At 37.6% G+C, this 24,774-nt stretch overlaps 1 protein-coding gene across 1 annotated transcript in view; it reads right to left on the bottom strand.

Annotated features, from left to right (window-relative positions):
• The window catches only part of LEMD3 (LEM domain containing 3), a 50,179-nt gene that overhangs the window by 12,354 nt on the left and 13,051 nt on the right, over positions 1-24,774 (bottom strand). Inside the window, exons 2-6 of the mRNA XM_065634544.1 lie at positions 14,422-14,459; positions 12,007-12,073; positions 4,210-4,277; positions 2,231-2,310; positions 2,002-2,150 (exon numbers count right to left, since the gene is read on the bottom strand). Coding sequence (XP_065490616.1) covers positions 2,002-2,150; positions 2,231-2,310; positions 4,210-4,277; positions 12,007-12,073; positions 14,422-14,459 — 402 coding nt within the window. The remainder of the gene's footprint in view (positions 1-2,001; positions 2,151-2,230; positions 2,311-4,209; positions 4,278-12,006; positions 12,074-14,421; positions 14,460-24,774) is intronic.

The raw sequence follows: 24,774 nt of genomic DNA, 5'->3' as shown, positions 1-24,774 counted from the left end.
TTGGTTGAATTAGCTAACATTTTGAAGTACTTTAAGTTCAAAGCTAGTGAAATACACTGTACTCGCTATCAATATCTTCTATTTTACTAACGCAGCAACACAAAGTCTTGAACTCTGATGAGCAGTTACCTTTAAAAAAACATGTCATTGTTTTAACAACAGCCTGGTATCCCATGACTGTGGTTTGAAATTTTACCCATTCTTGAAGAAAAATAATAAACCAATTCTATTGGAAAAATTCAAAGTCATATCAGAAGTCACATAAACTGACAATTAGAACATGTTAAGACTTTAAAATGCACAATATTAATGAATTCATAGACAAGTCACATGCTTTAGATATCACAGAATCATAGAACAGTTTGGGTTAGAAGAGACATTAAAGATCATGTAGTTCCAACTCCCCTGCCATGGCAGGGACACCTTCCACTAGACCAGGTTGCTCAAAGCCCCATCCAACCTGGCCTTGAACACTGCCAGGGATGGGGCATCCACAGCTGCTCTGGGCAGCCTGTTCCAATGCCTCACCACACTCATGGCGAAGAATTTCTTCCTTCCAGCTAATGTACCTTCTATTAAAATGTACCCTCTTTCAGTTTAAAGCCATTACCCCTTGTCCTATCACTACCTGCCCTTGTAAAGAGTCCCTCTTCAGTTTTCTTGTTGGTCCCCTTTAGGTACTGGAAGGCTGCTATAAGGTTCTGAGTGTTCTCCAGGCTGAACCACCCCAACTCTCAAACTAATTAACTTGGACTGCTTCAGTTCAACTACAAATTTGTATTTCTTGCAACAAAGTACTGCATGCTCTTTTTCTTTAAAGATTATTCCCAAAAAGGACAATCTACTTCGGAAGGCCAGCAGTCCAAACTGAAAATAAAAATCTTATTCTTTCTTCTGTCTCAGGCTGAGGGCAACACTACACTTGTGATCTCTTAACAATTAAAAACCCTACAAAACACAAACACCAACACCACACATACACAAATTATAGTTTCATAGTTTGTTTCATATACCAGTGATCCCAAGGCAAAGTTAACTGGTACATCAAAGAGACTGAAAGACACCATTTTAGGCCACAATGGGTGTCAGTTAATGACAACACATCTAACATTCATACAATAGTTTATTTTTGAAAAGGTGCTCCATATTAACCTTAATTACAGATGAGAAAGCTGAGACATGGAGTAATTTACTCAGTTTCATCTCTGCATCTCAATTCCATGCTCGTATCCACTATTATCTGAAAGATGCCAATCTGGGACAGTTTGCCCTTGATTTTTTTGGTTTTTCAAAAGGCTAGTGAAGGAGATCTCAGGTCTGCTCATAAGCATGAAGTTGTTAAGATACTGGGATAAACAATTTATTAAATATTCAATGGGTGCATGAGATGAACTCTGCATCTTCAGTATTTGTAACCAGCCACATGGAAAGAAGTGTCTGCACTCAGCTGCACCGCATTTTTATGCTGCACAGTTTTCAGCACGGTTAAGGATTAAATTAATTTGAAAGAATTTGAAACTTAACTAGAGAGCTGTCAAAGACTAAATGAGTAATTCTTACTGAAGGATTAGATACATTTTTACAACATAGCCACAGAAGTAAGAATTTTTTTGTGATAACCATGTTGGGTATCCAACTTTTCCTAAAACTAGGAAAATCATCTCTTCTGTAGTTATGTTTCCAAAGCTCCTGTACCAACAGTGAACTAGCCTCAAAATTAAGGCTATACTGTCTTTTTACTGGAATTTTTGAAAGCCACAAGGTATTGCTTTGTCGGGGAAAAAGACGGAGTTCCCAAGGAAGGATTAAGTTCAGCTGACAGCAGATGATAGTAACTAATGTGAAAATACAGTGGTGCAACAGAGCTGCATTGTAATCAAGATACTGGTAGAAACTCCAGGTTTTATGGTTGAATAAAAGCTTTCTCTAAACATGGTGTTTACTTTTCCCCACGTACTTACAAGTTATAACAAAAAAGTTAAATTTTTAAAATTAACTTACCCAAAAGCAATATTGATAATCTGTGAGTTACATTAACAAACGCACGTCGAAAACGACACCTGAAAGACATCTTTGGACTAGTGGATTCCAGATACTTCACATCTGTCACATTAGTGACATCCATCTCATCAGGGTCACTGCTGAGACACCTATTCAAAAATATACAGTATTAGTGAAAAAGGATCAATTCTGTCAAAAGAAATAAAGTTAAGAAATAAAGACCACTTACTTTATGCCAACATCTTCTCCACTACTCAAGATCCATTGTAATGCTGTGTTAAGTACACTTTCATATTCTGGATCTAAATTCTGCCAAAAGACAAATACTAATGAGTAACTGCATAAATAACCAGAAAGTTATCACATCATGATAAAATTCAAAGACTGCACAGATTAGTAACCAAAACTATGCGATTTTGTTATTTATTCTTCAGAATTTGCACGAATGTTCACTACAAGTGAATCTATACACACTATGAGCAGCTATCAGACTTACTAGCATAACTTAAGGACTGTTTGAAAACTCACACCACACCCGTTGTTTCACGAATTCTAATCTACAGCAAGAATTATTCAGCCACTAGGTGGTGCCCATTGAAAATCTACTTCAAGAGTAAAACTGAAACTAGATAATATACCCAGCTGACAATGGGTCCCATTAAAGCAGTTCAGGTCTTTTTTAATTATTTTTTTTTAAGAAGCTTGAGGAAAATCAATTTTAACTGATAGTTTTGCAAATAGTCCAGTGTTTGTAGTTCAAGAACTGATATTACTATACGGAAACAGACTTTTTTTTTAATTGGTTGGTATCAACTATCATAGGAGAAAATTCACGGCTATCTGAGCTAAGGCTGTCCCCATAGTTCATCTTGCATGTTCTTTTGCAGAAAAAGAAAAGGAAAACCAGAAGTTACTATCATATTTGAAATTACACTCTCCAAAAAGATTTATCTCCATCTTTCCTTTGAACTTCCCATAACGTAACTGGCCTGGAATTACAGGATAAGCACCTCAGAAAAAAAAAAAAAACAAACAAAAACAAACCCAGTAACTATTTAATTTTCACTTTGAGAGTAAAATATTAAAGTTTTATCACTGAACATTGAAATTCTGCAAAGGAGTTACATTTATACTCGCAAAACGAGGAACTGGAGGGTTAAACAAGACTTCATACCAAGTGACAAATTTTCATATGAAATTTGAGCTTATCAGAGCTAAGGCGGTTGTTATGATAACAGCTGGCATTCTTTCAGCACAATAGATGGGGAAGACCCTCAGTTATCTGACATCAACCTAATTTTTTCCAATGTATTCTCACAATGCACTGGGTTTAACAGATATAGAATAATACTGCCAAACGATAAAACAGTATTACCAGCTTCTTCAGGATGCTCTTAACATTGTCCCTTTTTGTCTACTATGTAAACATTTGCCAAAATGAAAGATTTCTATAATTTGTATATTTAAACTCACATCAGTTTAACTCCCCCCTCCATACAACCAAAGAAATCTTATACTCTCTCAGCCTTTTAAAAGCTTCAAGTAGTTTTCCACTGAAGGGTACACCAATGTGGGCTAAAATAAACCCTACAGCTGTCAAGACGAGGCAAGAGTCATCTTTTATTTGGGGAGCAAGGTAGGGGAATGACAGCAGAGAGGATGGGATTTCATAATACTGTATACCTATCAAATTAACAAAAAGGCCTTTTTTGACCACTTCTATTTAACGCATTAGTGAATGGTGTCTCCGTACAGCAGTTGCCTGTCAGGTCCACTGCACAGATCCATGCATCAGCCTCTCCTCCCAAAGAAAGGAAGACAGTATCCTTTTCTACAAGTCTCGCATCAGTATATTGATTTTTGGACAAGCTTCTAGAGATCTGAATTTCATAAACTTATGATTTTTGTGTTGGCCAACTGTTTCCATCAATTCACATTATGCCCTGGTGTTTTAACTAAAGTGAAAAAACTTCACTTCCATCACAATTAAGCCATTTCATTCACTTTCCCTCTCCCCCAAAACCTCACTACATCCCCAAATAACAATCATAAGTAGCACGTGTTACAGATATCAATTCCAAATATTTCCAAACAACATTCAATATTAAGTCAAATTTAATCAATACACTAGATATGTAATCAGGCCTTACAAGTTGCAACTTGTATAAATGTTACATACAACCAATGAAAAATACCACATTTGCTTACTTTTAAATATGCAGCTGCCTCCTGGACGGTAAGATTTCTTTGAATAGAGCTGCCACATTCATGTTCCCCTAGTAAAATAAAACTTCCGTTTATTTCGATCTACTTATTATTGCATTATATAAAATAAAGTCATCTAAAAAAAACAACCAACCCACACTCTGGACAAATTTCTCCTTCAAAAAAAGTTTAAAAAATGGAAGATTGTCACAGCTAATAATATGAACAAATCACATCAACACACAGGCACTGGTCAGAAAGTACATTTTGGTATTTACACTGAAATTAGAACAAAAGCCAATATGAAGAAATCTCAAAAGGATGTTACAATAAAAGAGTTGCTGTACCCTGACTCAACTTCTTCCAAATAATTTCCATTTACGCTGAAATTCTTATATTTTATACAGACCAAGTTAGTTCCAGTTGCAATGTATCCATAATAGCATTTCAGGCACTATGAAGCTACCACATTTTAGATTGATTCCTGAATATGCACAAAATCCCAATATGGCCTGAAACTGCTGGTTTTACCATCCTCCTGATTCTTTTGGAAAGTATGCAGAAGTAGCCAGGAAATAAGGTATTATATGTATAGTCAGCCCTCACAGCCACATGTCATCATCTTCCTGATTTTCTTTGCTAAACTGAAGGTACCCGATTAATGAAAAAAAAAAAAAAAAAAAAGAGAAGCAACAGTCCTACCAACACAAAGTCACACATGGAAAAAGTCTAACACCAGTTTTATCTGTCTCTAAGCCATCATTTCTGAAGAACTGTCAGGGAGTGGCAAATGACTTTTCCTGACCTTTAAAAAACAAAAAAAATCATCTTAGCATCTATAACTACAATTTTACTGTGCCAAAACAAAGTAGGAAACAACAAATCCAGTCTTTTCCTGGCTGAGGGTTACACCTGCCTTACCTTCCTGAATCTATGCCAAGCTGTATTATTCCCAAAGCCACAGCAAGGCTAGGAAAGTTTAAGATATTAATGCATATACAAAATACAAACTTTTTCTTTTACTCCTACAAGGTCTTTAAAGTTGGAATTACTCCACACTGGAATACCCTTTAAATGGAGCAACAACACAAATGAGAACACTTGAGGCAATCTGAGTAAAAATTAGGAAACACTAGCAGGCTATGGAGAAGCATCTTCCTGTCTAATTCACAGTAGGGAGTTGCAAAGAAATACATGTTTTTATGATGCTAAAGCAAAGTTTTGTTCAACACACTTCAACAGATTTAAGTGAATTTGGCCTTGCAAGCACATCAGCATAATAGGGATGCTCTTCTCTTACTGTTGGGTTGCAGAGGAACAGGAACACTGTTTTTAACAGTGTTCATATGCTGTCTGGTCTAGAAGTGCTGCTGGAACTAAAAGCCTGTGTGCATGTGCATACATTCAGTCAAGCACTGAAAAGAAAAGACAGTACTTTAAAAGTGGTTTCACTTGATAATTAACATACAACACCTTAGATTTTCAAAGTGCGTGAGTCTACTGTAATAGCAAAACTCCAGAGATCACTGGTGTAAACTGACGTGGCCTTTGCCAAATTACACTGAATTCAGAAGTCAGCACAACAACTGGAGTTATAGGCTATCCTTGTATGTAATTTTGGCAGACATTCTTTTTGTGCAGCATAAACTCTACAACGTGTAAATTCACACGTGTAATCATCAGTGATTCCATGTTTCAAGATTAGCAGACTTGGGACAACTATGTATGCTACTCAGTCTCTGCTTTAAACATAGTGTTTTAAATCTAGAACTGATGGAATAAATACAACAAAACCAAAATGTATCTGTGTAGAAGCCCTATCCACAACCTCAATCAGGTATTATGTTTTATGTCATGAGCAAGTCTGATAGGTATTCATCCATTTAAGCTTTTTTTTTTGTTGTTCAGTAACACCTAAGTCTTCCTGAGGTCTTTCTAACACAGAAAAAGCACCTCAGTCATAATTTGATTGACCAAAGCAGCTTGTGAGAGCAGTGGATGAGATTCTTCTGCTTAGGAACTTTTGTTTGTTTGCTTGTTTTTTAATTATCTAGATAAGAAGGAAAACCCCTTTATGAAATAAATACGAAAGACTAGAAAGGGTGAGGCTAATACACAGAAAAACAAACAAAACACAAAAGCAGAAGATCTGATTGTGAAAAATGAGTTTTTAAAAACACATTTCAGGATTCATTTTGCATTTTCAGTCTTATGAGAACACAATATTACCTCTTGTAAGAGGACAAAAGCTCCCTTAGATGAGGGACTACTGTATTACTTCAGTAGTTTCAAGTTCTAATCTTACTTGCATTCTTCCAGGAATTACATTTATGCAGTATGCAGCCAACACAATAACTTCACAGATTCTGGTCTCATCTTCAAAAACCAGCCGACAACTTCCTTGCAGTCCTGCTTCTGAATTTTTTTCAGACCGTATTCCCCCTGAACAAGTTTAACAGTTAAAAATGCCTTTGCTGCCTAAGCTCTAACAATGTCTAAGTCCCATCAGTTCAAATCGCCCTCATGCAAGGCTGGGGGGGCGGAATAAGAATCACTTCCATCTTGCCTCCCACTCTTGAAACAAGAAAGCTAATCAGTGTTACCGAGTTTCAGCCCTGTACAAAAAGCTGTTGGAGACACAGTTTCTCATTCCAGCCCTGCTATTGCTAAGAAGCATTTAACAGCTTTCTTCTGAGAAACTCATGAATTTGAAAGCCTGCAGAAAGTTAGGCAATTCACAAGTCAGACAACCTTCTATTTTACTGCAAACAGCAGGATATTCCTATATGCCATTTCAGTCACCGCTTTAGCTAATAGTTCTGCAAATGAAGGCTTATTTTGAATAACTTTGGTGCAATCATTAACCACTTGGCTTGGAAACCCTCTTTCCATAGTCTGAGCCAAAAATATTTCCCAACTGTTCCATTTGAGGCCCTATATCCAGGAATAAAACTGAAGCAGAGGCAAAAACCTTTACACAGGTCTGCTGCAAGATAGCTCTTCGCAAAATCTGTCCCTCTGTTAAAATGTCTACTGCAAGCTTAGCAAAAGTATGGATCTTTGCACTCAAACTTCCCTTGGGCACGGATCACTTCAGTTTCAAGTGCAGAGAACCATTCCGTTCACCTTTGTAGGGAGGCAAGAAGTAACACATCCCAGCACAGATCACGAAATTACCTTTTAGCTTAAGTTCAACAAGAGCAAGTGCCAGATTTTGCACCTGGGACATGACAACCCTGGCTGTACATACAGACTGGGAGACAAGATGCTGGAAAGCAGCTCTGCAGAGAGGGATCCGGGGGTTCTGGTTGATGGCAGGTTGAACATGAGCCAACAGTGTTCCCTGGCAGCCAAAAGGGCAACTGTGTCCTGGGTGCATCCAGCACAGCATTTTCAGCCGGGCAGGGAGGGGATTGTCCCGCTCTGCTCTGCACTGATTTGGCCTCACCTGGAGCACTGTGCGCAGTTCTGGGTGACACAGGATAAAAAGATATTAAGCTGCTAGAGAGCGCCCAGAAGAGGACTAGGAAGCTGGTGAAGGGTTTGGAGAGGAAGCCGTATGAGGAGCAGCTGAAGTCACTTGGATTGTTCAGCTTGGAGGAGACTGAGGGCAGACCTCATTGTGGCTACAGCTTCCTCATAAGGGGAGGAGGAAGAAGGGCAGGCGCTGAACTCTTCTCTTTAGTGACCAATGACAGAACCCGAGGGAATGGCAGGAAGATGTGCCAAGGGAGGTTTAGGTTGGACATTAGGAAAAGGTTCTTCACCCAGAGGGTGGTAGAGCACTGGAACAGGCTCCCCAGGGAGGTGTCCCAGCCCCAAGCCTGACAGTGTTCAAGAAAAGATTGGACAATACCCTCAGACACATGGTGTGAACTGTGGGGTTGTCATATGCAGGGTCAGGAGTTGGACTTGATGATCCTTGTGGGCTCCTTCCAACTCAGGGCACGCCATGATTCTATGTTAGGTTCCTTGGGCAAGCCACATAAGAAGTTGAGTTCTCCTCAAAATACTAACAGAAAGAAACTAAAGCCTTGGTTCCAAAGAAACATTTAAGTCTGTTCTCACAATTGTTTTCAATACAGAAAATAAGTCAGAACAGCTTTTCCGTGCAGGCTAGAATTCTTGAAACTGACTTTTGTTTGGGCATTTATCTTAATTTACGAGTTGCACCATATACAGTTAACAGAAATATTCAGAATTTTAAGTATTTGCTTTACAATGTAAATCATTAAAGTACCAGAATCAAAACCCAGTGGAAATCTAATACTTTAAGGAATACATGAATTCAGCACAGATCTCTAGCTCACAGCTTGATGTGATACAGTCAATAAATCCAAAAAGTAAACAGTGTATAACATTTGTTTAGCAGGTCTCATGCTTCCAGGTTACTTGCAGCAGGACACTAAAATAGGTAGCTGAAGAAAAGCAAGAGCAGAACAAGTGTTGCAAGAGCAAGTGAGAATACCTGATCTCCCAAAGGCAAATTTGACAGTTTAATAACACTCAGAAAGACTACAACTTGCTAAGTAGTCTCTAAATCACTGGTTGGAAACAGCACAATATCAATCACGCAAAGAACTAAATATTAAGGAGAGCAACAGAACAGTGAGCCTGTGACAGCAATCACATACAGTAGTTGACATTTGAAATAAGTATTAAGCAATATTAGTGTTTTGCCAGGATTTTTCTTCCAGCCATGGATTTATCGGTAAGCCTTATTACATATGGAAGTCTAATTCACCCCTGCATCTCAAGGACCCATGCTGTCCATTAGTTCAGAAGGAAACCGTCTGACAGATCATTACTTAATGGAGAATACCAAGCAAAAGCAACATCTAACTACAAAAAAATTCTTTATGTACAAGAAAGTAGTGTCATACACACAGGTAGCTGGCTGTTTCTTGTGGATATAGTGGTTAGGTTTATTCATTTTGCAAGCCTAACTGAAAATGGACTACTGAAGTCTTTCCATGAAAGACCAAGACATCCAGTAATTAACATAGGCCTGAAGGAAGTCTAACTTACATAAAGCACATATTATGGTTTAGGAGAAAGTGTTAGGCACTGAAATACATCCTGTCTATAACAAGTCACTGCTTTGAAGAAAGGGTGAACCATTAGGCAAGAACACAGGAAAACAAACTTCAACTCAGAACTGGATGAGTAGATACTGCTTCTCCCCCTAGTTTCTTGTGAGGCAAGGTGTTACTCACCATTGGTTTGGCAGACTAGTAATTCTGAGAACAGTGATGCATTAAAGGCATTCTATTTTTATATAGGATAACTAAATCATTTCACATCATATCCGAGCACCACAGTACAGAATAGGCATCTACAGCTGGAACACAGTATATTAAGGCAGATAAAACTAACAAACTGTTATCCTGACCTTTTCTTCCTTGAAACAACTTTCAGTGTTTCACCTTCTAAAATAAACGCCCCATCACTTGCTCTCTAGTTGAAGTTGACAAGGCAAGAAACTAGCTCAGTAAAAGAACTCTAACAAACCAAAGAGGGCTAGAAACCAAATTCTGAAGTGACCATCTACTTGGTAGTCACAATGTTGAATAAAACTTAACAGAACAGCCTCCTGCAAGTTTCCAGCCTGGCTTTTTAATATTAACACTTTTAATATGAAAAACTGATTCATAGCCAAGTATGAAATAAGAGAAACTTTTCCAAGTATGTGACAGAGAGACATGAAAAGCACCACTTTTACTAAAACTATACTCCTTTTCAAGTGGTGCACTGTGTACAAGATCAACACTTTTAAACCCTACATAGCAGCTTTCTGTGTTCTATGACTTTTAAACCGCTTCCAGATATTGTGCCAGGTCTACATCAATATGGTATTCAAAAATGGATGTCAGCCTTCTTCCTCTCATACCTTAAGAAACCTGGCATTGAGGATAACTTCTGTCTAAGTACAAAGGAATTAGGTCATTCTTCAGACTGCATGAAAGCTATTCTGCTGAGCAACCAGGTAATCTCAAAATTCAGCTTCAGTTTGGGGGATCACCTAACCAGAAAGTATAGCTATATTTTTTGAAAGTAAGTACTGAAGATTTTCCTGGCCAAGAACAGACTAATAGAGATTAACGCACCTGGAGAAGAAAGCAGTCATCTTGGAGCACACAAATTTCTCTCGTAAGGCAGACAGATAAACATTTTTGTAAGTGTACATGCACAGAAGTAAGCCTTAGCTAACAAAGAAAATTCCCTTTCTTTCACAGATGTAGAAATGAGGTGCCAAACCTTTTTATCCAGGCAAGTACATTGTTCACTGTATGGCCACAATGGACCAACTGACACACTGAGAGAAGAGCAAACTTATTTTCAAAAAGAGGGATAGAAGTAGCAGAAACCCATTACTTCCACTTCACACAAGCCAGTGCTCTACTATGCACAGCTATGGGTCTTGCAAGACATTCCTACACACCACAGTTTGGCTATCCCACATGGAAAAACAAACAAAAAAATCTTTTGGTTCCAATGATTTATAGAACAGAATTATCTATTAAGTATGAAGTAGTTTTGAAACGGATAAAAATGTAGAAAGATGTAATTGACCTGTGAAAGATCAACACTGCAAGGCATTCAGAGTCAGAAAGCAACAAAATGAAGACTAAAGCAACTATTACTTTTCATGCACTCAGGTTAAACATAATTCTTTTACATTAATCTTTAACCCAAAAAATTGTGAACAAGAAGAAATGTGTGGGTTTTGTCTAAACAGCTATTTCATTCACTGTGGATAGTGTAAATGCTCTGGAAACAAAAAGCTTCTGCAGGAAGATGACTCTTGCAATTTGAAGGTATTACAAAGCTGCTCAAATTTCTCACATTTCCTCTAGAAACCTGGCATATTAAATTGTCAGCCTCCTATCTTACACGGAGTTGTTTCAACATTTTTTTAATGTTTGAGAAGTGTGTAAAAGCCTTTTAGGAGAAACTTGCTGTTGCAAACCAAATAGTTGGCACAAAGAACAGTAAGGCTTAAAAAACCAAAAACTGAGGCACTGCCTCCTAAACGCATTATGAACTCAATTAGCAAGGATGATAAAAAAATGGCTTAATAGCCATGAAATAGGTTCTGCTATAACTCACACTCAGGAGATGACAAAGTTATAAACACAGTCTTAACTTTACCATTTCCTGATTATGATGTGTAAATATCTATGCAGTTTAAAGATGTGTTAATTATGACTCCAGGCAAAAGAACTGTATTTTTTACTTTGAATATTCAATAATTCATACTAATCCTAAACATCATCTCTGACATATTACTATACACAGCACTTTTCATTACTATATAATTAGTATGGTTAAGTTGAACTGTTTCGTCTAACAAGGCAATCTTGTTCAACCACTATTGTTCTTTGTATTAGCAAGCATTTTCTAATTGTTGCAAAATATTGTTTTTCAGACATATTTCCACTACAGTGAAATAACTACCTTTAAAAGAAATATATACTCCTCTCCATACACGGCATACTTACACATTTTCATGAAATCGTATTAATAAACAATTAGGAAATTAGATTAAAAAAAACATACAGGATCAAAATATTCAACGGCCTATCCTGTTTAACAAAAATATTGCAACAAAAGGTACTACGCTGGTGAAAAAGGCAGTGTAAGTGAACTAGAAATGGGATTTCTAGTTTCCCAAAACAGAACGCTAAATGGCTGTCAGGGCCCTGGCATATACCAGTTGTTGCAAATCGCTATCTGAGCGTAGACTTCTTTGTAGCTGTTGCCATAACACTCTTAGTCACAATATTTTTCAAGTGTTACCTGCTACTTGTGCCAATTTATCATGAAGTGCATATAGGCTGTTCATCATGAGATTTATTTCATCTTCCTAAAATTAGAAAAACACATTAATGTTAAAACAAACATTAGCAGAGATTCATTTTCTTCCATTTAGCAAAAAAGATATTTATATACTATGAAAAAAAATAAAAGGTTTTCACACATACAGGTGGAAAGCTGTAGTGTTTCACACACCAACAAGGATGCAAGCAATAGATTTTGAATCTAAGTATTCACAATATTGATTCTTCAGATCTTGATTGAAACTAAACTAGATTGCAGCCTGGACTCTGATGGATCTGCCAGTTAAAACTGACAGCCCAAAAGGTTATTTTAGTATTACTAAGAGAACAGTACAATGACCCAAAAGAAGTTTGGTGGGTGGGTTTTTTTTTACATATCCACTATGTAAAAATAAAACGCTTTTACTCTTAATAAATGTGCAGTGACACTTCATAGAAGCCACGCTAAAGAACCATCTGGTCATATTCCCACATAAAATTCACAGCAAAATAAGATTTTTTGCTGTCTATCTTCAAACTACAGTAAACTAATTAAACAAAATAAAACAAAGCTGTGGACAATCTTGTTGACAGCTCCTGCATATGCCACTAGTATAAAAAGCCCTAATTCCCAAAACAAGCATGAATATGAAATGTCATATAATTGTTACTTATAGGGGAGTTAAACTATCAAGATATTGAGCAAATTCATTGAAATATATCCAGAAACATTTTATATTAGAATGAATTATTCCAAATATGAAGATAAGGAACCTGAAATTAGATACACCAAGTACAAAAGGCCATTCTAAAACATGTTTAGGTGGGATTTTAAGTTGGCTCTGACTCCTGGGGCAGAGTCAAATGGCTGAGGTAAGACTAAAGCCTTTATTCAGAAAATATGCAAGGAAAGTAATTTTCCAGTTTGTGCATCTGCTGATTATACTCACACTGAAAAAAACCTAAATATACTTTAATTCCCTGACGCATCAGCACTGCCTGAAAAAAAAATTAAAATATGAATGCTATTTTTTTTTCCTGTAAGAAAACTGCTACCAAAAAGTAGAATACTTAATTCATTGATCAAACATTTGACAAATTTATTCCCATAGATGGTATGAACAATTATCAGCATCACTTCTCCCTGTTTTGGTCCTACAAAACTGTAACTGAGATTAACTTGCTGTAGTTGGTACTCCCCAGGAAAGTAACCAATTTTATGAACTCATTTCCTAGCTGGAAAATACTGAGCATGGCAGAAGAGGAAAATCAGTCCTCTACCGCATACAAATAGCAGTACTCCAAGTTCCATTTACTTGCCTGTAAGTACACCCATGACTTCATTATTAGCTACACTGAGACAGACACGTGAAACATGTTTGGGACCAAACTCTCTTTTCTTAAATTAATGGTCAGACCATGTAAAGGAAGGAACTGAACAGTATAACCTTCATAGCCAATGAGCAATCAAGCATGGAGCAGGATTACTATGGAACGATACACAAGAAACATAGAAGAAAGTAACATTAAAATGGGTTCTCAAGCTGTCAAGTGCACAAGACACATTCTCTCTGCACTAAAGTAATTCTGAAAGAATCCTCGGAATTTATCTCACAAAATTCTATTTGTTCAAAAGATTCAGAAACATTTTCTGCCCAAGTAACTAGCCAAGTCTACCTACTTAAAATACACAATTATTCACTTTTGGAGGGCTCAATCCTAGACGAAAAGAAAATCCCACATAATTATCTTGCAGTACTTGCTTATATATGCTTAGCAAAAGCAGAACACTATGTTTACAGTCCAAGCAAATAGACTGAAGGCCAGAAGAGAACCACCAAAACACATATTGCAGAACTAAGAATAATACAGATACCTTCAAAGGTGATATCTCAAAAATGGTTATCCCAATATTCCAGTTGAAAAAGCGAATATAGGACCAAGTAACAGAACAGAATCAAAATTAAAAAGACAATCTTTTAAATCCATTTCCTCGAGGAGGTTAACAGTTGCTTTTCTATGGCACTAAATAAGATCCTGGAGTTTCAAGTGAATCATCTCTTACCAGCTGCCCTTTCAAGGTTAGGAAGCCAATGGTAACAATTAAAGAGATAAACTGACAAATTTAGCCTCCAAACTTACACCACCACCTCATAGCTCTACAACACAAATTATGTAACATTTCTTTCATGCAACCAGCGTGCCACAGCCAAATCATGTAATCCTAGTTATATTGCCTGAGATGAAAAAAAATTAAAACATTAAAGTTGCAAGAAGTGTGTCCGTCTCATGCAGAACATTCTGAAACTGCATCCTTCTGAACAGATTTATATTGGTTTTATATAATCATTTGACAGACTAAAAAAAAATCTCTGTTTTAAGTGGTTTTACTTACTTTTATTTTTGGTAGTTCTTCACTGAAGGGATTCTTGACTGTCAAAAAAATAGAAAAAAATTAATTCCTTCTAGAGTCTGAAAATATTAAAAAGGTATACCAACACTGTAGCTTTATGACAACACTGTAATCTTTAGATAAAAACAAATGAGTCTGTAATATGACAAACAACAATTAGACAGCTATCAACCTTTGACTTAACTCCACATTTGATACTACACTATACTAGCTTTTACATTAAACCAGAATCTTGTATACTTGCAGATTTCAAACCGTGTTTGCCACTTGCCCTCCTGCTTTAATGACTCAGTTGCATTGAAATAATAATTTAAAGGTTTTACTATCTAGTTAAAAGTAGAACTACTTTTTACTAAGCAATAATCCATACCACTAAGTTGTACAAGTCATCAGCATTTTCTATTTTGACAAGAGATGACACACTGAAAGTCTAGATGAAAAGTGCAGCGCGATTAAATTACCAGTCCTTCTTTTCTAAATAAAAGACTTCCCACATCTCCTGAAAGCATAAGTTTATTTATTATATTCCCCTTTGTTACAAAAACATATTCTTCAATGAAAAGAAGCTGAAATCAGACAAGTAATCTGTGCTATGCTTCCCCTTCAGACTGACCAGCCGGTAACTAAAAAGTTACCAAGGCATGATGCAATCACCATTAAAGCATATTGCCATGCCTTTCTAAGCCACAAACTCATTCCACCCACAGTTTGAGCTCATACAGAAACCAGCAGTTCTACCTGCTATTCAAACAGACAATGAAGGTGCTACTGACCATAGTTCACTGAGCACAAACACAAAAATAATTTTTAAAAAGTGTCCCAGGAAACCTGACACAAAATTGAAGGTCTAGGTTGTTAATGTCATCACACTGACGCTGAAAGCACCCCAAGAACAGGTACCCTCTTAAATAGGTACACTGCTCCATATATAGTTCTACCAAAAGTAGAGTTCTTCCAAACAAAAAAGGGTACTTTCCACTACTTCTAGGTCTGGTGTCTTTGCATAGAGAATCTGGAATAAGTCTCAGTCTGTAAAGAATTTTGTGCATTTTGAAATCCTGCCGTTCAACCTTCTATACCAAGGTACAGTAAAAGACAAGTACCATCTTAAACAGTGACCAAAATATGCATATCCATTTACACGATATAATTACACCCAGCCCCCCACCCCAGATATTGCAGCCATTTACACAGCATTTCTGCTTGCATCTGAAGGTAACTCAGCAACAGCCTCTGACAGTGCTCGCCAATTTGACTTCTTTTAAGGCACTTCCATGGGTAAAGATATTCACACAACATCAAGAGTTGCCTCCCCAACAGTCAACTGTTTTACACTTACCTTGACTCCTGAACCATAACCATGATTATTAAGCTGAACAGTTAATTTAATCATAAATGGGAAAAATAAGAGGAATAGAGGTGGACACAAGAGATCACATTCATGGCCAAGATTTCTCATTTAGGACAAATGAAGGATATAAAAGAAACTAAGGACCAACTTATAAACCAGGGGTTCCCTAACCTTTGCCAAGTGTAATAGCATCTGGACAAGTAACTGGCAAAAAAAATACATGTATGTATAACAAAAAAATAATTATTTGTAAAACAATGTAATTTTTATTACTCGCACAAACTTCCGTAGCACTGTTGGCAGCAGTCAGATACGGCAATGAAAATGCTCTGAGTGAAGAAGAAAGCTTGACTCTGAAACCATGTCCATGTGCCAGCTTCCTTTGACACCGCAAATGAATAAAAAAAAAACCACCACAACAACAAACCACACACAAACACAAAAAATCCCACCACACACACAAAAACCAAAACCACCGAAACATAGGGACTGGTTTTCACAGACATCTGAACACTTGATTCAGGTATCAGATTAATTAAACCTGATAGAAGCAGAAGATGTTCAAGCACCCTTGTAAACCAAACCCTATACCACTTTATGATTTCATTCTACAGGTGCACATTCTCAGACACTGCCTACTAGATTATCAAGCTACCAACTTTACAAAGCTTTTCTGTGTTTCATTCATTAACTCAGCAGAACATTCCCAGTACACTAAACTTTTAATCTGAATAGCCTAAAATAGAATTAGAGAAACACTGCCAAGGCTCTAGATGACTGCCAACCTTCCAGTTTGATCATTAGTTATCCAGACAGGATAATTATGTAATTATGGGCTCTTCCCAAGGTCAATCTTATTGAGCATACATGAAATCTTGATTACGTCATTTTAGATTGGAGGGGACAGGGAAAGGGGGGGCATGAGACACAAGTGTATAGACTTCACTATACCTAACAAACATAAATTTTAGCGCTGATGGAAGCCATGAACACATACAAATGCAATACTTCATGCCCGCAAAGATGCAAACTGAAAACTGTCAGCTGCAATTCCACATACACTAGGACAGTACAGCAATTGAGTGAAAGCAACAGGGTTATTACACTCAGACTTGCCCAGCATTACAATCCCAGTGTAAAGTCTATCTCACATGCGAGCCACTTCGTATTTGGATAAATTAACACACTGAATTTACAAAGCCATACAGATCAGATGTCAATGTTTGCCTCTCCTTATCATAGAATGTCGCGAGTTGGAAGGGACCCACAAGAATCATCAAGTCCAACTCCTGACCCTGCATATGACAACCCCACAGGTCACACCATGTGTCTGAGGGTATTGTCCAATCTCTTCTTGAACACTGTCAGGCTTGGGGCTGGGACACCTCCCTGGGGAGCCTGTTCCAGTGCTCCAGCACCCTCTGGGTGAAGAACCTTTTCCTAATGTCCAACTGACCCTCTCCTGGCACATCTTCCTGCCATTTCCTCAGGTTCTGTCATCAGTCACTAAAGAGTTCAGTGCCTGCCCTTCTTCTTCCCCTTGTGAGGAAGCTGTAGATCACGATGAGGTCTCTTCTCAGTCTCTTCTTCTCGAAGCTGAACAAACCAAGTGACTTCAGCTGCTCCTCATACGGCTTCCTCTCCAAACCCTTCACCAACTTTGTAGCCCTCTTCTGGACACTCTCTAGCAGCTTTATAACTTTTTTTATACTGTGGCTCAAATTCAGTGGTTAAAGTTACAAACAACAGAAAAAATTGACTCTCTCTCCAAAATTATCTATCACAAAAACTTAATCCTTTTAATTCATTAACTACCACTATAGGATTTCCACGAAATCCCTCTGAAGTTCATGATTTTATAGCAAGTTAACCAATAAGTGAGATACTTTTTATGTAAGATGTTAATATAGTTCAGGACGCCTGACGTCTTAAGAGGCAACTAAGCTAAATGCAACTACAGCAATTTATCACCTGCATATGCAATTAACAACTCTTAATCAATCTGCATCTATTTACCACATAACCTTGATTAACTTGAGTTAATAAGGCCACTCCTTAACTACTTCAGTAATTCCTGTTCTGAATCCACCCTTCTTTCTTTTGTCCAGGATCTAAGCTCTTACCAAATCCTCCTACTTGCTCCAGCCACAGATGTAAAGTTTTCTTCTACGCCAACATGTCTAAGGTATTTCAATATACTACATCAACATTATTAGTTCAAAAGTTTCCTGACAGTTCTTAAAATATATCTGTATAGTTTTGAGAGTAACAAGTTCTTGTTCTACCAACCTAAGCATTAATTTAATAATTACTAATAGAAGAGTTTCCTATGTGACAATATCATACTTTCAAGTCTCCTCCTCAAAAAGGGTTCAAGACAGCAACAATCACCAGCCTTGAAAGCTGTCTACCCATCAAGCTCACATTTTTATGAGCTTCAAAGAAAAATTCTCATCTACTTACACTACAAAGCTAAAAACTACAGGATAATTTTCTAAACCAGGAACCTCCTGACTGTTGTCCCAGGGGGTCTTCTCTCCAAGTTAGCCAGCCACATCCACTGCCCTCCAAAAATGAGGGATGCAACAAACTACTTGAACATGGCAATCTCATCCAGCAGAACTCCCCAGACAGCAGCATGGTGGCTTTACCGGGACACATGGGAATAGTAACTGCAGGATAAAAGAGCAAGAGTATTTTCACAGAAGAAAAGCCTTAAAAATTTGACAAAGGGAAACATACCAGCTCTCCCAAAACACTGTAATAGCTAAACATTCTGCTTGAAAGTTTGATACACTGGGAGAAGAGCTTTATTCCTGGCAAGGAATACTTTTTGGCCAGAGTACTCTTTGGCCAGACATGGAAGGAAGCAAAAAGTAACTACACTAAGGGACATCATCTTCACATGAAACTTGACTTCAGAACAGGAAGGCATATGTTATTCTTAATAATCGATTTTTTTTTTTTTAAGAAGTGATCTTATTTAAATGCTAGCTAATCAAGAACAAGACAATAAGATTACCAAAACACCTGCAAAAGAAATCAAAGCAACATACAAATAGTGTTCTGATTAATTGAAACGACTACTAATGACCCTTAGAAAGAACTAATTTACACATATTACTGTCAGGACAAGCTGTAAATGACGACTTACAGACTACTAGAATTCCTCACAATGGCAGAACTGGTCAGTCTCAAATAACAAGAAGTCACCAACACAAAGCTAAGGGTCACAGCACAGCTCCAAAGCATTCCAGTCAAAGCTGTCAACACAAATGCGCATACCAAGTCATCACAGATATGCTCAATTTTAGGAAAACAAGTGCAGTCAGTGTCAATATACAAGGTTAATTTTTACTAGAATACAGAAGCTTTCATCTTTAAAGCAACAATAAAACCACTCACCACCTCAGCCTTCGTTTTCCTCCCTAATACATTGGAAACAACTGCAGACAGACAATATTTACAAGGGTTACGTTTTCTTCAGTGAGATAAATAGGGAACACAAAGTGGGATTTCTCCTCTTTTTCAAAACATGCTTTAACAGACATGTATTTGCAGCCTAATTCCAGATGTTCAGGAACACACAAGTCACCTTTTATAGTTTCTTAATGGGACAAGTTCCAAGACTGACCTAGCTTCAAAGGCTTTCATACCTGGTAAGACAACATGCACAAATAAAAATACTTTTGCTTAGGACATAAGCTAGAACCCCATCACTAACATGGTACAAAAATAAAGGATTCTGTTACCTTCTGGTCACTGAACTAGGATGCCAAAAAGTAGCTAATCCTTCCGCTACAGCTATCTCCTAGATGCCATCATGCCTTGTCCTGCACAGTGTTACCATTCCTGCAGTTTCAGTATTTGATGCACTTCAATAGAAAACATCAAAACTGTAGTATGAAGAAGCAGTCACACTGAGACAAGCCAGGAATTCAACTAGCCCAGAATCCTGCCTCCACCAGTAGCAAGTTTTACACTTTTCAGAGACATCTGTCCCTAACTGGAGGGAAGAAAAAGAGAACAGTGGCAAAAATTAGTGTCAGAGCAGAACAATGTGAAGTATATGCCGCTACTTCAACAGAATATTCTCCCAGTCATTTAAAAAAAAAAAAATGCACCTCAGAAGCTTCCTGTGACAGAAGTGGCTGGCTACTTCTCTTCCTAAATGATCAACTCCAATGTATTTTTCCCTACCAATTTGTCTAGCCTCATATTAACCCCAAGCAAGCTTTTAGCTTCAGCAACATATGGTCACAAAGACTTCCACAACTTAAACGCGCATGTGTGAAAAACCAGTTTCTCTGCTTACTCTGAGCTTGCCACTTGATAACTTGAGAAACTCCTCCTTGTATTAGAGGAGACAGTGAGTAATCAGAACCTACTCACTCTCTCCATAATACTCATGCCTTTACTTCATTCCTGTCTTTCCCTAGGTCCTCACTCCTCTACACTTAAGAGCCCTATTCCTCCTTGCTATGAAAGCCATACTGTGCTTTTGATCACTTTACTACTCTCTGAACCTTTTCGCAGCTCTGCTATGTCCTTTCTGAGGCTAGGGATCAGAGCTGGACACATAAAGGAATGCCAGGGATTATTAGTGCCATACTGACATTCTCAAATATATCCTCTCAAATACACTTTGTTCTCAATTCTCTTCCTAAAAAACAGAAAATCCTACCATTGTGTTTCCTTCTTGACTATTACTGCATATTAAACTAATATTTTTACAGAATGATTGTAATGCCATAATTTGTTTCTGAACGTACAGAACATCTGATTTTACAAACAAAAAAGTAACTTCCAATACAACTTTAAGGAGCCATAGCTGCAGAAACAAGAATGATCTCAATTAACCTGTTGTAAGCTTTTCATTTTTCAATGTTATGATACCGAAAGTGCCAAATACATCCACACAAGGATTCAGAGACTGTACGCTGCACCACATGCTTCCAAGCTAGTGACTTCTGCAGAAGAAAGAATGTCCCTCCCTGCAAACAGGAAAGTACTTTTCTCCTCCCCACCCACCATGTCATAAGCAGACTACTCCCAAAACAGCAGCAGTATTTTTTCCAAAATTTGTCCTGTAAAGGTGTGTTCAGCAAGTGGATAACCTAATGCTTTCTGTTAATTTTTTTTCTTAAAAAAAGCCCACCACACCAAACACACAAAATCCCACACAACACACCATTAGCTGGATCATGTATTGTTAACAGAGGAAGCAACAATACTGGAAGGACTGCTATCCAAAATGGGCCTTGAGCCCAGCCTTTTTCTACATGACCTTGGAAACAAGTTCTCAATAATTTTACAATCCAAGTACTTTCAACATCAACTAACATATGTAACTTTTATCGATAAGTTTGAGATCAAGTACTAATTCCACTCATTGACATGCTGCGTACATGTAAAGGACAATTCTAAAGCATTGTCTCTTGAAGCTCCCCAAACAAGTTATTACAGGAAATAAGTTCTTCCAGAGCTCCATCTTTCAAACAGCTTAAATAAAATAATCCTGCCTTTATTTTCCTCACTGTAATTACTCAATGCTCAAAACCAATGAGCAGTTTTGCATGGCTTCCACCTCCAGATTGCACTAATTCAGGGAGAAACCACTTTCAATCAGTAGGCTAAATCTCTGTGCTTTGATATTAAGACCACAAGTCATACATCAAGCTGTGTAAGCCCTTCACTACAGTTCATCTTTGTGTGCTTTGGAAAAAAAGTTTTTATATTTCTAAATCAGTACACCATTACAGTTTGAATAGTCCTGGGCAATGCCAATTTTGAACAGCAGCACGATCTGCCACAAGAATTCCAAAACCAGCTGAATCTTTCCAGTCAGTTTTTTAACTGCCACAGTTTAGAGAGCTTTTATTGATAGTTTTTCCCAATATCACCTGAATGCGTTCTATTTGTGAATAGGTGATATACAAGTTGATGATATAACCAAACTATTCCATAATCACTTAATAAATAACAAAACACCAAACCCCTCCTCTGAAAGAACTAAAACTATCATATTTGTGATAGAAAATGTAACCGAACTGAAATGTCTATTAGCCCTGAAAATCGCAGTCTTCATTATTTTAGGTAAAAGGGTGGGAAATACCAGAATTTCTCTTCAGAGGTCTTCACTGCTTCTTCAAAAAACCTCTCCATATTTTAGCTGTGTCACCTCTTCTAGAAACGCTCAAATCTACTCCTGCCTATTTAAATACTGTTTAGAAGAGACCTGAATGTTTAAAGATGCTCTTGGCAGTCATATCAATTTGGTCCATATTTAAGAATAGAGACTAGTGTTTTGAGAGAGCTTCCCATCAGATTATTCAGTCTCACTAGGGAAAAAGTAGTAGTTTCATTCTAGTACTGGTATTAATGATTGAAAACCTATAAATCATAAGTTTTGTGCTTAAAAGATTAGTGTAAAATATTTTAACCTGTGTAGTGCCTGTAGCTATCCCAGCACTGCAAAACTGAAACAACAGTTGGCTATAAGGCAGTTCTTAAGAATGTCACTTTTTTTAAGCAAAAAGCCTTAAAAAACAATTCCAGAACTGAAACAGTTGCCAAGACATCAGAGCTGACTTTAGAGGAAGTTTTCACTACATTATTGCCACATTCACTCCATGAATACTGCTGTCAGCTAGAATCTACTGTACTGAAGCACCCATTTCAAATAGAGTTCATTCATATCTCAGACTGACACTTGCAAATATTAACAAAGAGATTGGCTTGCTTGCTTTCAGGTCTCCTGTTTCCTAAACATCACCAGCAAACATAACAAGACTCAGGAAAAACAAACAAACAAAAACAAACCCACAACAAACCCACCTACAGAAAACCCAGAGACCTACAGTACAGACACTATTTGTTTCAAAAGGAAGAATGTGCAACCTGCCTGTGTGTGTGAAGAAAGCATGGAAGGGCACTTTTTCTATTAGAAGACACTGAAAAATCACTGTGTGCAACAGATGAAGGAACAAGTAAATGAGTCCAAACAAGAACCAATGCAGCCACACCAAGAAACAGAACAAACTTCAGAACACCACTATCAGCAAGAAAATATTACTGCATTTTAAGTCTCCAGTTCCATAGACAGATGAGAAATCTGGGCAGGAGAAACTCGGGTGGTACTCCATAGGCCTAACTCAGTGAGGCAGGGCCGGGGGGGTGGGAAGATGTATCAGAAATACCAAGTGCCAGTCACCAAACACTCCAGACAATACCTGCAACTGCTATATCCATGAGAAACTGATTTCCACCCTAAATCCTCTCCTCTATGCATACATTAATCTCAATGAAGAGTACATACTCAGTACTAGAACAGACTTAAGGAAGAGCAACTTTGTGGAATGCTAAAATGACTCTCACAATAAAGTATCCTCCTCTTCAGCTTTATTTCTACTGGTATATGTTTTATAGCAACAGAACTTGCATGCATACTCTTTTACATTATATTACAAAGCATATTATTTTTCAATGAAGAAATAGTTTGCTCTATTAGGAAAAAATAGCTCAAGAGAAGTGCATTTGCTACGCATTGTAAAAATTAGGTAATACTACATTCTTTGCACACAGTCTCCATTTTAGGTTGGTGTTTATATATAGGAAGAAAAAACACACACACTTGAACTGCTTTTATCAACAGTTGCAAACAATTATCAGGAGGAACATTAGACTTCAGACATCTACCAGCATTTTACAATGGGTAGAGAATACCCCCACTTGCAAGATAATCGCAATAGGCTTCTGAAATACCCCTTCTTCTATGCTCCTTCCCAAATATTTTAACTCCTTAGTCTTTATAAGGTAAAAATACCACCCCATGACTTTGATAACTGAACATAAATGAAAAAAAAACCCAAGATATTCAGAAGCAGGGGAAACTCTACCTTGAAAACACAGAAGCACAAGCAGCTCAATATTACATTGGGAAGTGATCTGCTTTTCTCAAACCCCAAAATTCAAGATGGAAAGCAAACTCAAAGCAAGTGCTATTATTTAAGAATCAATGGGAATCTGCAATTAAACACTAAATCTGTCACTCTGCCAAGGGGCCCGGTCTGGACAGACACATGCCTGTGATCTCATACAAGCAGAAAGGATTCCTGTCTTGAAGAATTTCCAGTGTTGAAATACCCAGTTATAACCTCTTCTTCCACAAAGACTTCAAATGCGAAGTATTAGTAATATACTATAATAGTATGAACAGTTTACTGCATACAAAGATAACATTCAAATGGAGAACACTGTCAGGAAAACTCGTAAGAAACCTCCCATTTACAAGAGCAAAGACATTAAAAAAGCCAAGATAAAGATCACACAGGGATTTTTCATATTTAAAAACGGGGTTCTACTGTGCCTGTCCTTTTAACCATTCAGCACACATTGGCTTATCACTGATTGCTGCAGTAAGAGCAGCAGAACTGCTGAACAATGATCCATACAAAGCTTGAACGCAGTAGTAAAACTCTGCAAATCGGTGCACTGGTGTATTGCAGGGAGAAAGAAGAGCTTACTCTATGCAGGGCATGCAGAGGTAGCAGCTAGCACATTTGTCATGACAAAGATGAGCCTTCGCAGACAAAGCAGCAGCCAGCTCATCAGAAGTATCTATATTAGCTAAAGAGAAGGAAAACTGCCCACCACGTACAGCAGAAGTTTGCAGAGCTCAAAACCAGGATGAGCTCGGCAGTAATTCAACACATAGCAACACGTGACTGGAAATTAATAAAAATAGGTAATATTCAATAGCTCCCATTTTTACTCAGCTGAACTAAGACTCTAAAGGGTTGACTAACCTTCCAGGCTGTACTTGTTTGATAGCACATACTGACGGATTCAAATTAAAAAAATATATATTATTTGAAGGGAACAACTGGACTACCACAGAGTCACACATCACCATTGTCCTTATATATATGCCCTGCCATTGGCTCCTATACTCAGCTGAAAAGTCTGTCCGAACTAAGACTTCC

Source organism: Caloenas nicobarica, chromosome 1, assembly GCF_036013445.1.
Source record: "Caloenas nicobarica isolate bCalNic1 chromosome 1, bCalNic1.hap1, whole genome shotgun sequence".
NCBI classification, from domain to species: domain Eukaryota; kingdom Metazoa; phylum Chordata; class Aves; order Columbiformes; family Columbidae; genus Caloenas; species Caloenas nicobarica.
This window is presented reverse-complemented; position numbering and strand designations above follow the sequence as displayed.